Source organism: Alligator mississippiensis, chromosome 5 (assembly GCF_030867095.1).
Source record: "Alligator mississippiensis isolate rAllMis1 chromosome 5, rAllMis1, whole genome shotgun sequence".
Lineage (NCBI taxonomy): Eukaryota > Metazoa > Chordata > Crocodylia > Alligatoridae > Alligator > Alligator mississippiensis.
The window spans coordinates 32,613,977-32,629,260 of NC_081828.1; the positions used below are offsets into that span (position 1 = coordinate 32,613,977).

The 15,284-nt window shown below is 42.2% G+C and overlaps 1 protein-coding gene across 7 annotated transcripts in view; it reads right to left on the minus strand.

The window, feature by feature from the left end:
- TGFBR3 (transforming growth factor beta receptor 3) overlaps nucleotides 1-15,284 on the minus strand; it is a 192,617-nt gene that overhangs the window by 158,079 nt on the left and 19,254 nt on the right. For all 7 annotated transcript variants that reach the window (XM_014599677.3, XM_019479036.2, XM_006275072.4 and 4 more), the window contains one exon: nucleotides 9,504-9,684. In XM_014599677.3, coding sequence (XP_014455163.1) covers nucleotides 9,504-9,564 — 61 coding nt within the window. In that variant the 5' untranslated portion in view covers nucleotides 9,565-9,684. The remainder of the gene's footprint in view (nucleotides 1-9,503; nucleotides 9,685-15,284) is intronic.

Consider the following 15,284-nt stretch of genomic DNA (forward strand, 5'->3'; position numbering starts at 1 on the left):
CTTTTTTTCTTCTGTTCCATAGGGCCCTCCTCACTAAAAATCAATGGGGTGGTAAATATGTTCTCAGTTTACTACTTTCCCTGCCAGGTAAAATCCCTTTTTTATTAACTGCCTATTAACAAGTCCCATAATATAGCAGTTGCCAGATAATGGAACAATAGCCGCATGTTTCATAAATTTTATTTAAAAGAAAAAAAGTACAATGTGCTTAACCAGCTGCATTTTCATGGAATGATATACAACCCTTCCTACTGTCACTTTAGATCAAATATATCTCTGGTAAAGTTCCACTGACTTCAAAAAAGCCTGCACCATGGAAGAATTTGGCCTAATGCCTCCAAATAATGAAAACATGAGGCATGTAATTTTTGTGGTAAAATAATTTCTTCCTTTAGTTCACCTGCCTTGGTACTAATGGCCTAAAGGATTTCAAATCCCTTTATTCTGTCATTGGCAAGGCAGATACTTTCTAAAAGGAGGTGCAGGGAGCACTGTAACACATCTGGTTCATTTATTCTACATACAACGTATGTAACCAAAACCATCAACAATGGCTTGTACAAGTGCTGGCACATGCACATGCAAATATATTAAAATGGAAAAAAGTTTATCACAAGAAAGCTGCAGAAGCACAATGACATTAAGATGACCAAGGTGGTGATTGTTTTTTCAATAGCAGATGCTCTATTTCTCCCTTAAATATAACCCTACATGTCTTGATTACTTTGAGGGTATCGCTGGAATAGCCTAATTTCTCCTGTAGGCAATGTATTCTACATGACATGTATGTGTATTCTTTATCCAGTAATCTGTTTCATAGTATGTCAGTTCTTTGGATACAAACTATCACAAGGAAAGTTTTCAAATGGTTTCGGTTAAGAGAAGTATATGGGACCACCCAGAAAATTCATCCAGACTGATCTACTCAGTGGACCTCAAAGTCCCACTGACAGACTTTATACCAGTGGTTCTCAACCTTTTTAGACTTAAGACACCCTCCTTAGACTCCAGGCTGCCCTCAGAAAATACCAGCTCTTAGCTTTCTCTTATTTTTTTGACTATGGAAATAATTGAGCCATTCTTCTGTTGCAAATAACTCAAAAAGACCACAACAGGTCAGATATTACAGTTTCTAATACTAGAAATTCCTATTTGAAATCTCTGGGTCTATCTTGTGAATCTTGTGCTAACATTGTGTGAAAGGATCAAGGCACCTCAGGGTGCCATGACACCCTGGTTGAGACTCATTGCTTTATGCTATTCTACTGCAAATTAAATAACCAAGCAGGAACAGAGTTTTGCTCTCCCACTCCTTCCTGCATACTGAAGTGAATGCAAAATAAAATTATGATTCTCTGAGGACAAGGTAAGCAAGTTCAAGATATCCATAGGACAGAGCAAGTAAAGCCAGTTAAAGGTATCTTCAGGAACTGTGCAAGAGATTCATTATAATATGGATCAAAGAGTTTTTTGGGTTTTTTTTAAGGACAGAGATTAGTGAGCAGCTGTCTGGGAAAAAATCCCGGAATCTATATAGGGTTTACCCTGCACCTCTGGGATTAAGGCAACTACACATAGTTTTTTCTCAAGTTGAAGAGAGACAAGCATGCATTAATTTTCAGTTACCAAAGGCTTTCTTAAATTCTTAATCTTAATTTCTCTTTTAATAATGTGTTTCTTAACCCCAAGGGTGAGGTTGGGAGGGAGGACAGAATAGGGAGGAAGAGAAGTGCCTTTCTAACATAAGGATGAGGAAGCACCGTTTCGTTTCAAATTTCATTTCAATGGGACAGTGTTTCATTTAGAGTTTCATTTCATCGAAACTGTTTTGCGGTTTCATCCATAGGCTATAATGGGGAACCACAAAACTGCCTATAACTTCGTCATTTCATGCCTGATTCAGGTGAAACTTGCAGGGATGGCAACCCCTTTTGAGGCCATGAAGCCTGCGAAGTTTCAACAAGGTAGGTGCAGGGGCTTCTGGGAAACTGCACCTTAAACTGTTCAGAGCAAAACTTGTGTCACTTGTAAATGTGAAGGCACAAAGAAAGCTCAGTTCAAACAATGCTTTTTATGCTGCTTTTCCATCCCTCCCCAAGAGCATTGGGATTAGAAGGGACCTCAGGGAAGGATCACAGTCACTGGCCAGCTACACATGTCAATATCAGAGCAGTCCTTCCCCTCTCTTCCCCCTCCCACTCCTTAGTTTCTCTTTAACTGCAAGCAAGCCCAGCTTCAAAACCTTTCAAAACTTTTGAAACATGACTGCCCTCATTTTGTTTGAAGCCTTTTGTTTCATTTCAATTTAGCTGTTTCGAGCTCAAAACAAGTTGAAACAAAACAGACGGCGAAATTTCGCTCAGCCCTGGAAAATACTATATTCCACTTCTCTTCAGAAAAGAAGAATGATTTTTGTGTGCTATTTATAAAGTGGTTGTGGTATTAGAAGACCGGTAAACAACAGATTTACCCTAACTTCTATAATAAATACCCTTAAATAGACAAGGACAAATAGCACTTATTTGTAGTGCACAAAAACATAATATTATAGAAGTCTGCAGTCCAAGGCTTTTTGGGGGTTTTCTTCTAGAGGTATTGAGTAGTTCCACTGTTGCCTGGGACTATACAAAAAAAATATTGCAAGATCAGCTTGGGGTTTCTAAGAATTCCTCTAGCATCATCTAGAGTCAGCTTAAATTTAAGTGCCAGACTTTCATGTTTACTCACAAAGGCTCTAATTCTGCAAAGCACATAAAGAACTGCTTAGGCGTTTTGATGAATCAGAACCTAAGGTCTCAGTCTTGCAATCTGCTTCTTGGGGATGCAAGTCTACCAGTGAGCAATTTGCATTATCAGAGCCCTGCTGATAAAGGACAATTAAAGTTTGCTCAATTGGACCAGCTCTAGCTCCTCTTGTACAGTTTCTAACATATATGTAAGCCTCTTCTTGCCACTTATCATTCAAAATTATAAAGCCTATACGATTCACTCTGTGTTTTGAGGGCAGAATAGGATTTGGCTCTATCATCTAGGTTGGCATTTTTCAACCTTTCTAGACCCACGGCACCCCTCAAAAAGTGCCATTCTTTTTTACTACAGAAAAATAATAGAGCAATTCCTCTGTTGCAAAGAAAGCAGAAAGACGGGCAAGAATATTTTACCACTATAGATTCCTATTTGAAATCTCGGGGTTCATCTAGTGAATGATGTTCGCACATCTACCAATGTTAATGTTGTGTGGCACCTTGCATCCTCAAAAGGATCTCAAGATACCCCAGTTGTCACAGCACCCTGGTTAAGAATCTCATATCCAGATTAAGAGTTAGTGCCAAAGCAGAAAACAAATACCCAGAAAAAGATCATTAAAGAATAAAACCTATGTTGTTAATATTAGTAGAAACTTTGTCTGAGGGCTTGTTAATTTGGTCTAGATCCCCAAATCTTACCCTTGTACTATCAGAAACTACCCTGTTGCAAACAGACACTCTGAATTTCTGCATTTTTTTACCGCCAACTAAGATAGTTTTAGAAACGAGCAATCTTTCTTTGGCCTATCCTGCCTCTGCTTCACACACTTTTATCACCTAGCACCCAACCCCTCAGAAGTCAGGCACTGATCATTTCCTTCCTGGTAGGTGAAGATAAAGTTTCACAACTTCCAAACAGTGTTGGGACATTTTTCTACTAACAAAGCAAAACAAAAAAACCCGACTGTGTGGTTAGGTGTTTTTTTAAAAAAATACAAAAAAACCCCACACATTTCCTGTTGCAGAGGGCACCTTGGGCTTCTAAGCAGAGGCTCCCAATCACTCATCCTCGCTGCCAACAAGATCTCCTATTTTAAGAGTCAGGGGTAGGCCACCTCATGCAGGATTTCTGACCTTCCAACCTACCGTCTGATCTTAACTGTGGAGTTAGGCACACAGGAGCAAGCACACCTAGAGCTTTCTGGCCTTCTTCAAATACTGTGCTTGCATCTTGCTTATTTCTGCAGCCCTACAGGATATCTTTCTTAGGCCTAGTTAATCCTGTCTACTAGGAAATTCAGAGTGTCTGTTTGCAATAGTGTAGACTCTGACAGTACAAGAATAAAATGTATGCGCAAAGGCCTCAGGAAAAAAAATGTAAAAATGTTTACTCCTTCAAAACATTTACCACAGTTTAACATAGAAAGCTGTGTTTCACTATAGCTTTGACAGTAACACTATAAATTCTGCCTCTTAGTTGTTGTTTCCTAACCACAAAATAACTTTCTATTGAAAACATCTGAGGTAAATGGTTTGAGTAAAAATAAAGCCTGCAGCTTAAGTAACTCTGAAGCATGCCCAGCAGTCTGTTTAAGAAGGAAAAAGACCTGCGTGACTATCTCCCAACATACCAATCTTTATCCTTGGTTTGTATCCTTCACCTTACTAGGGAAGCATTTTCTTTTATACTTTTAGAGGATCCTTGTGCTCTAGCAAATACAGCGTACAGAGCCAGTGGGAAGTTCCTCTTCAAAAAATGATGGCATGATATGGCCTGTTTATTCCTAATGTTACATCCGTTCCTATGGCGCCCTTCACCACAGTATCTGGGGGCTCAGATCCAAGACACACATTAATATACAAGCAAGAATCCTTATCAAAAATGAAATGTCATATTAAACAGAACTTGGAAAAGCAAGCTGCCAGCAAGTAAGGCATGCTTCTCAAGGCATGATTATTTACAAGAACTACTGAAGTTGTTAACAGAAGACTGAGAGCAGCAGTTGGGAAGAAAACTGTTGAAAGAAAAATTTTAGAGGCCAGAGTATTTGATCAAGCCACTCTCACAAGAAGCCTACTGGTTTAAGCCTGTAGCTGTCAACTTGCCATTTCTCCCTCTCCATCCCCACTCTTCCAGATCACAACTGTGGCAACTTGGCTCAGGGAGTGAGGTGGGCTCTAAGGTTTCAAGGAGCTGTAGCAGACACCGAAGGGCCCAAAAAGGAAAAGGACTTGGGAGTGGTACATAGGTATGGGGGAGCAGCTTCTTAGCAAATGTAAACTGTTATAGTTCCATTGATCTCCATAGTGCTACAACCACTTATACCAGCTAAAGATCTGACCCAAATTCTCCTAGAGGTAGCAGTCTAGCTACTCAGAAAGCAGGACAGATTTGCACCTTTGAGACCAACTAAATCAGAGCTACATAAGCATCTCTATGAAAGCGTATGCACCTCTGATTTAGTTAAGTCTATAAGGTACAAATCTACCCGAACTTCAGACTAACACAACTAGCTAACTATATTAGCCTGGTTATCCACAGCTTTCAGGTGCTGAACTGCTTCCTTACTCTATGGGAGAGCAAACTCCATCACCCTCTTCAAATAAGTTTGCAAAGAAAGAGAGAGGCAACATTAAAAAAAAAAAAAAAATTCCGTCCATTGTAGAAATTTGGCTATTTGGCCCTCATGGTTTTCAGCATCTACTCTTTTCTGTTCACCTCTGTTAAATCACTTCATCACTTCATCATTACATACACCATGCGCAGAAACAGACAGATTTGCCAGGAATCAAAAGGAATGTGGCTTAAATCAAAGGACTGAACGCACATCAAATTGGTAATTCATCAGAACAGAAGAACCGTGCTTTTAAAGACTACACAGCCAAATCTGCTCTTTGGTGATCTAGGATTGGGTTATTTGCAGTTCTAGTTATTTATTTATGTGGAACTCTTATGATTAGGGGTGTGCGAAATGGGCCCTGTTCCATTTGGATTCAGCCTGAATCAGGGACATTGATTTGATTAATTGATTCAGATCACTGTCCCCAATTCAATTTAGTCAAATCTGAATCTGAAGATTTGATGCCAATTCAGAGAATCGGCAATTTGGAAATAGACACAGCTTTAAGTGTTTTTTCTACATACCTTGAGGTAGTAAGCACAGCTTGTGATCACCATGATGTTGGGGCAGATGGAGAGTCCCACAGGAGCATGGGGAGGCCCCCTGCATGCTTGGCAGTGAACCTGGAAGTGGACAGGGAAGTACTTCTGGCCCACTTCTGGGCCCACCGGGGAGCTCGCTGGGGGCCCCCCGCGTACCCCCCTGGCTCAGCGATCAGCCACGGGGGGACCCCGGGTGCCCCCCCAACCCAGGAGGCACCAGTCACCAAGTTGGAGTGGCATGGGGGGGCCCTGCACGCTCTCCAGCGGACTCGGAAGTGGACAGGAAGTGCTTCTGATCCAATTTTGGGTCTGCTGACGAGCGCCTGGGGAGCCCTCTGTGCTTCTGTGGGACACTCCACGCACCCCAACATCACAGTATTTACCACTGCCTGCTACCGAGAGGTATGTAGAAAAAACATTTAAAGCTGTCCCTATATCCGAATTGCTGAATCTCTCCAAATCAATGCGGAGGGTTCCGACTCGATTCGGAGGAGTTAAAGGGTCCTCTGATTTGATTCGGATTCAGAGATTCAGCCACCAAACTGGGCTGAATCTCCGCCAGATTGAATCGGGGACAGAAGCTTTGCACAGCCCTACTTATAATCCACTATATCCTGCCAGGTCTTTGTTTCACCACACTTCAAAAAATAACAATTCTTTTAGGTTGCACACAGTTTGGTAGCAGCTCCTTGTTCTGTCCTGTAGAAGAGCATTCAATACTTTCTATTACTGAAAATGTTCCATAGAAACCCAGATTTTGCTTTCAGCTTATACGTATCAAAAGTAATAACATTATTAGGAACAAGAAAGTTGGCTGCTTTGGAGATCGATTGTGACCTGATGGTAGCAGATGGACTGAAGCAGAAAAATCCATAGGAAGGGGACAAGCAATCTACCCATATGATCAAAGGCCAAGAAAGCAAGCCTTACGAGGAGAGGCTGAGGGACATGGAACTCTTCAGCCTGGCAAAGAGAAGGCTCGGGGGTGTCTTGGTAGCTGCCTATAAGTATATAAGTTGGGTGCATCAGGATCTGGGGGAACACTTGTTCACCAGGGCTCCCCAAGGGATAACTAGATCTAATGGCTACAAACTTCTAGAAGGCCGACTCAGACTCAATATAAGGAAAAACTTCTTTACAGTACGAGTGCCTAAGGTCTGGAACAGACTCCCCTCAGAGGTGGTGTAAGCACTTACTCTGGACTCATTCAAAAGGTGTTTGGATGTTTATCTTGCTGGGATCATTTGATCCCTGTAGACTTCCTGCCTCTGGCAGGGAGGCTGAACTCAATGATCTCACGAGGTCCCTTCCAGCCCCTAATGTCTATGAGATCTGCTCCATATCCCCACACACTGCAGAATCACCCACTTTTGCTCCCTTTTGCTCATGCAATAAAAAGGCGCATCCGTTTTTGAGTGATAAACACCTGACAAGCTCATAGGCAACAGGGATGTTTTTTCCCTGAAAATGCCTTATAAAAATAAAGGCAACCAGGATGGCTGGGGAGGAAGGAATCAGTGAAACAAGTTTCAAGGGTGGACAGACAGATTAAGGTTCCCATGAAGTTTGAATTACTTTCAAAAAAATTAGACTGGGTTTGATAACTAAAAATACAACATCAAAATAATGCTAACATCAGGGTTGGGCTGTGGGTTGTGCTTGGATTAGTAAAAAATTATCCCTCTGCTACCCAGACACAAAATGGCCTTGTCAACATAATTAACAAGAAGCAGAAAACCCCCTGCAAAAAAACAAACTTTGATGCTACACATTGAAGCTTGTTCCAGTACCGTCTCTTTAGTGTGGTCATGCCTGCTTGCTCTACTGGATAGTTAGCTTCTCTTCCCATCCCACATGGGCAGTTATGCCCTCATCTCCATATACAAGTGTGCTTACAGGAGAGATACATTCCACATCATTGTAAGTCTGTTTAAAACAGAATAAACTTTCTAGAGAATTTTAATAGCAAGTACAATTAAATAAGCAAAGTTAGTAATACTGGCTGGATGCTTCCAGGGGAGCTCAGCCCTGGAGAAAATCCCTTGAGGTTTAAGGGCATTCTTGCAAAAGCATCATTTTCCATGTCGGTGATGAAAGGAAGCCAGATTGTTATACGCTTTATTGCTCAGACATGTCTCTTCCAAAGTCAGTCATCTTTTCCACAGTGAGGATAGCAGAGATAGACACAAGCCATCTGTCCAGTCTTCCCACTACCTCATTCTGACTGACTGCATCTCTGGCCACTTCCCCGATGACCCATGCTTGCGTGCAAGCTGGACACAAATAGAAGGCTGGCTGTTGTAGCTAAGGGAGAGATGTCTTTAACAAATGTACCTTATTTTAATGTACTTCTTGAAGTACCACTTGCAAAAAAATGAATGTCAAAATAGACGCATGTTTGTGTGTGCTTGGAAACTATAATCTACAGATCAATCATAGACCCCAATCCTGCAGATAAATCTACCTACCGTGGCTAGTGACAGGATTTGTAAAAATTTATGCAGCACTTGCTAGCTCGAAGTTATGCCTATTCCACAGGCTGAAATACCCCAGTATCCTGGATTTCAGCCTTTTTCCTCTGTATCCCGCATCTGCTTAGGTTTGAAAGCCCTGGTGTCCCACTGGCCATACTGCTTATTAATACAACCTCCCATATCAATTAAAACTATTATGCTAAGTGTCAGATAGCGTGTGTGTGTGTGTGTGAGAGAGAGAGAGAGAGAGAGAGAGTAAAGCTTGAAATTTAAAATGGAGGAAAGACAGACTGGGAGAGAGACATGAAAAGGTCGAGTGACTCAGCTAACATCATCCAGCAGGATGCTGGCCCAACAAGAAACAAAACCAAAGCCCAGATGCAGTGCTCAACCCATTAGCAAGCACTATTTTTCAGTAAATCAGTTCTAAATAAAAAAATTTAAAAAAACCAACAAACGATAAGTAGCCAGACATCAATCCATCAATTTATTCTGAGTTTATACATGAAATCCCTTTTAAGTGACAAGAACACCTCTGCCACAGAACATGCTACTCAGGTGACAAACTAGTGTTGACAGCCCTCGCACTCATACGCTGGATGACAAACTGTCTTTTCCTGAAACCCAAAGTACTTGCAAAAATGGTAACCAAGATAGCACAGCACCCACACTTGTGGGAAGAATAGCACTGGGACAGTCTATTCAGACTCAGGAAAACAACAACATTGGTTTATGTCTGGTTCAGCTTTGTAAGGATACCTATGTGGTTCACTGGACTAGAAATTTGAATCCTTTTTAAAAAGAAAGTTTGGATTATATGGATGGGAACAACACCCAGAAAGATACCTACTGGCCCAAGGTAAGAGTTTTTTCCCCACATCCTGGGCATAAGGACCTTAACTGGCACTAACACGTTATATCAGTAAGACAGCTTAGAAGTACTACACAGAGTCTAATAGACTGAGTATCATAATTGCACAGTACTGCTTTACATCTGCATTTAGGCTATATATAAACCTTAGCTCAAAGCAGTCTATTGTCATGAAAAGCCATTTATAATTAATAAATCCAAATGCAGAGAATGATTACAATGAGTATGTTTTATATAATGCCACCTACCTGCAGCGGCTAAATACAAAATCATTAAAGCAAATACTGGAGTCATACAACTTGAAGTCATTTTTGCAAACGCTATTTTCTAAAAAAAATCAGCTTCCTTTGTTGTTCTTCATGTAGATGTACTTCCTTTGAAAACCAGTGGAATATACTTTGCAATCAAGTCTTCCAGAATTCTAATGGCCTAGAAGGAAAAGTAAAATACATTGTGTTAAATAGTTGAAGACATTTATGTAAAATTACATCTTTTTATTATATCTAGCTGTGGCGGCAAGGCACCACCACAGGCTTCTGAAGGGGAGAGGGTAACCCCCGTGGGCCCCATACACCGGGAACAGACCTCCGGCGGGGATAACTTACCTCCCGCCGGGCAGCCGGAGCCGCGACTGTGGCCGCAGCCGCGCAAACCGGCATTACACTGGCTGTTTAATCAGCTGTTTCCGGCGTGGGAAACAGCCGGACCAATCCCAGCGGCCATACTGGCCACTGCGGGAAAGTTTAAAAGCCCTGCCAGAACTAAGGCAGGGAGGGAGCCAGAGAGAGAGTGCTGGCAGGCAGCACACTAGGCATGCTGCGGCTCCGGCGCGGGAAGGGAGCAACACAGCCTGCGCGGCTCCTGCAGGCAGCATAAAGGAAACCTTTGAGCCCCCTGCAGGAGGCAAAGCAGGGAAAGCCCTCTGGGTCCCTGCAGAAGAGGAGCTCAAGGAGGCATTGGAGTTCCCTGCAGGCAGCAGGGGAAAGGAGGCATTTGAGCCCCCTAGAGGAGGCAGGGGTAAAGGAGGCAGCTCTACAGCCATCTCCTCCTCAGGGGAATATTTGTTCTGAGAAAAGAAAACCCCAATAAGGGGGGAAAAAGTAAAAGAGACCAGGGAAGGCAGGCCCTGGGCCATCCTACAGGGCTGAAAATCACCGTTTATGGATATCCACCTAGTTGGCGAGTGGATGGGGTGTAGGGGAGGCGGAGCCCTGTGGAACATTGCACCAAACAATTGTGAGTACTGCCACCTGTCAGGAGGGCCTTCCGGGAAGATCTCCACAGAAAACCCCATCTCTTGATAGTTTAACATCAAAGTCGTGGCAAACAAGTCTAGGGGAGGGGCTACACACCCGAAAGGCCAGGCAGCACGCAAGGCGCAAGACGTCACACTAGCAAAAGATATTTTTTAGACTATTACACAAGTATATTTTACACTTCTGAATATTCTAGGTAGCAAGAGGGGCATTTAATCCATAATTAATTTTTTCGTCTTTCATATTGGCTTCCACTCCATTTTCTGCCCCCTTCTCCTCCCTCCCTGCTCAAAAAACCCCCCCAAAAAACAAAAAACAAACAAAAAAAACACATGCACTACAGTGGTGACCAATGTATTGCATCATAAAGCTAGTCTTCGAGTCCTGCTGAAGTCTGGAAGTAGTCCCTACGGGCTTATGTTAGTTTAAATATACAGAGTTTCCTTGGGTCACTGATGTCAGGAAATACATTACCCCACCTTAAAATATTGGAAGATACTGCAGACATTCACAAGTTACTTACAGGTAACACAATGATTCCGAGAGATTTCTCAGTACTACTAACTTGAAAACCATTTGTAGATTTATAACACTAACAGAGAGTTTATAGAATTTTTATTTAAAAAAATGTTTTGGGCCTTGACCATACAAATTACCATAAATATTCACACAGACAATCAATACATCTTAGATATGCTGTATAGATTAAATTACAACACATTGAATACCAGTGAATATTATTTGGAGTTTAAGATTTTTTATAAAAATTTCCAAACTAGCTTTATAGATTTTTGAGTGCATCAGTTACCATACAATGCAACAGTCTCCCCTATGTTATCATCCTCTTTCTTCTCCAACAGCTAACTCGGGGGGTTTACAACCTTTTATGGTCAGGGTACCCCCAGCAGCCAGTCGATTAGCCAGGGGGGGGAAGGGGGGCAGAAGCGGGAGCAGAGGGGGTTCCCAAGCAGCCGTTTGATGCACGGGGAGGGAGAGTCCCACATGCAGCAGCAGCAAAGCCAGAATTGCCGCCAGAAAAGCCGGAAGTGCCACATACCCCCTGGGTCCTTCCAAAGTAGCCCCAGGGGTATGCGTACCCTCAGTTGAAAACCCCTGAGCTAACTGCCAAGAATGAGAATCTCAAGTCAGTATACAGGGAATTAGAATGTTGTTTATCAGATCCAACCAAATAAAAAGCAAAAATATTTTATTTCCCTACCAACCTTTACAAACAGAAAATGACAGATGATGGCTCAGTAACCATAGCTACATCTTAGAAATCAGATCAAACTACTGAAAATAAGCATTGCAGGTTGAGTGCCAGAATGTAGTTGAGCCAAGACAGAATTCCAAACCAAGGCAAAACTAATGGTTTAAAACAAACAAACAAACAAACAAAACAAAAAAAACCCTTGCTCACCTTGGGTGGAATCAAGATAAGGTCATGGAAACTCAGGGCTAGGCCTGACCTTCACCATTATCTGCTACAGACTATAATTTTGAATGATCAGCAGCATGTGCCATCACTGGATTATCATTTCCCAGAAGCGACACAAGGGGTTGAGAGGAAAATTCCAAGAACCAATTTGAGGATTTGTCCTCCAAATAATTAGGGACCTATTTTATTAGTGGTTTAGCAGATTTCACAGGAAACTTGAAATTTGGGATTGTCCACTAAATCAACAACAAAAAAAAAAAACTTAATAAAAATAAAATGCTGGCTCCCCAGTGGGAACCAGAGGGATGCACTGCCAGAAGGGGAAGCTGGCAAGGTGGCACAAACAGCAGCAGACAAGATGGCAGCTGCCCCCTAATCCCTCCTCCCCTGCCATGGCCTCTCCACCAATAAGCACCAAGGAGTAGGACTGCATGAAAGGCAGCCAGCAGTCAAAATGCTGGCCACCCCTTCATCCCTCCTCCCACCTGGGACCTCTCCACCAATCAGCACCAAGGGGTGGGGCCACTGAGAAATGACCACAGAATTAGAGCTTCAGCCTGCGATCAACCCATGAAAATTCGTAAGTCCCCCTGCGATTTAGGTAAACCCCTACAAATAATTCTTAAAGAGAATTTCCCCCATAGAATAAACTGCAGTTAAACTCTAGGCAAGGGCTGTCAGTGCAATAACCCAGGGCCTGTCCACTGATTCTTCCTCTACAGCTGTGGTTTTCAATTGGTGGTTCACAGACTATGTCTAAGGGTCAACAAAAGATGCCTATGATCAATCAAAAATGTGTGAATATCTACACATCATTCAAAGGGGTCTGTACCTCCATTCAAAAGTTCCAAAGGGATCTGCACCTCTGTTCAAATTTTTTTAGGGATTCGCAAATGAGAAAAGGTTGAAAACACTGTTCTACAGGAACTTCCTCTAATGGACTTAATAGGGCCTCAACTAATCACCTCTTTGTCACAGATCCCACCTTTAGGAAGAAGATTGCATCATCTTCACATAAAGGAGCCTTACACTAATAACTGCTATCTGTTGTGCAGAGAACAGTTCACCCACATCTCCACCTTTTCCACCCCACTACAAGTAAATCTTAACTCTGCAGTGTCCCATAGGGCGAGGGAAAAAGAAAAAAGCATAGAAGTTTTGCTTGCCAATTTTACACAGAACTTAACCTGCTGAAAAAGGGCTCTTCGTGTAATCTCAAAACAATCCTAGACAATTAACCAAACCCTAAATTATCACATAAACACAATTCTTCACCCTCCTTTTCTTCTGTGCTGATTTCAAAGCACCCAGAGGGTGCAATTTAATGGGCAAGGAGAGAAGGGGGAGAGGAAGAGTCCAGATTCATCAGGTCTTCCTGACCTACAGAAAAGTTAAAACCATAAGTCTACACTCATTATGGATAGCAGTTCATTGCTGACTTCAGAAAGGAACAGCTTGCTTTATGCAGACCATTTAAATGCATTGCTATAGATTTACTGGAAGTCTTTTTACATCATTTATGTGTATTTGCTATTTTAAAATTCCCAAATCTAACATGCAAGATACATGTGACTAGATATTTTTATTTTAAAATACAGATTTTTTCCTATTGGATAAAAATTATATGAGACCATAATTAATATATGTGAACACTTAATAGTATATGGAAACCTTTAACATTTTAAGTGTCCCACTTTTTATTTAAGTTAGTTGTCCGACTTAACAAAATGCATACAATTCACCATGTTGCCATAGTCTTTAAACGAGACCAGTATGCATTTTCTTCAGACCAACCTGGACTATCATGTGCATATTTTAAGGTATTAAGTGGCAATAAACATACTGAAAATACCTATTCCTTCATCTTTAGAAGAAGGTAAGATCCCTGCCAGAGTTGCATTATTTGTTCTATCACTCCTTGTAAAATTAATATATGATTTTATAAGTTTGGATTGGAGGTTGTAGCATCAATATTTGTCTTATGAAGAGACAGCATTTCATATGCACTTATATTCTCAGCAGTAAGAGAAGCCATAGAATAATAGAAATTTAGGGTTGGAAGGGACCCCAGGAGGTCATTTAGTCCAATCTCCTGCTTAAGGCAGAACCATCCCCAACTAGATCATCCCAGCCAAAGCTTTGTCCAGCCAGGTTTTGAAAACCTACAAAGATGGAGCTTCCACCACCTCCCTGGGTAATCTGTTCCAGTGTTCTACTACCTTTTTAGTGAGAAAATTCCCTCAGTCTTTCCTCATAAGTAATGTCCCCCAGTGCCCTCACCATTTTTGTTGCCCTCCGCTGGTCTCTCTCCAATTTTTCCACATCCTTTCTGTAGGGGAGGGCCCAAAACTGAACACAGAACTCCAGATGTGGCCTCACTAGTGCTGAATAGAGAGCAATAATCATTTCCCTTGACCTGCTGGCAACACACCTACCAATGCAGCCCAGTATGCCATTAGCCTTCATGGCAACAAGGACACACTGCTAGATCATATTCAACTTGTTGTCCACTGTAACCCCCAGGTCCTTTTCTGCAGAGCTGCTGCCCAGCCACTCAGCCCCCAGCCTGTACTTGTGCATGGGATTGTTCCATCCTAAATGCAGGACTTAGCCCTTGTCCTTGTTGAATCTCATGAGATTCCTTTGGGCTGAATCCTAGCCCTACCCTCCAGTGTATCTACTACTCCCCCAGCTTGGTGTCATGTAAAAACTTGTTAAGGGTGCACTGCATCCCATCTCCCAGATTACTGATGAAGATACTGAACAAGACAGGCCCCAGGACCAACCCCTGGGGCACTCCACTTAATACCAGTTGCCAACTAGACATCGAGCCATTGATTACTATTCTCTGAACCCGATGCTCCAGCCAGTTTTCTATCTACCTTTCAGTCCATTCATTCAGCCCATACTTCCTTAGCTTCCCTGTAAGAATGTTGTGAGAGACTGTATCAAAAGCCTTGCTAAAATCAAGGTACACCATATCCTCTGGTCTCCCCACATCCGCTGGTCTCCCCACATTCAGTCATGTCATCATAGAAAGCAATCAAGTTGGTCAGGCATGACTTGTCCCTGGTGAATCCATGCTGACTGTTCCTAATCACCTTTCTTCTCCTCCAAGTGCTTAGAAATGGATTTCTTGAGGATCTGCTCCATGATTTTTTCCACGAACTGAGGTGACGCTGACTGGTCTGTAGTTCCCTGGATCCTCCTTCTTCCCTTTCTTAAATACAGGCACTATGTTTGCCCTTTTTTAATCATCCAGAACCTCTCCTGATCACCATGGGTTTTCAAAGATGATGGCCAATGGCTCTGCAGTCACATCAGCCAACTCCCTC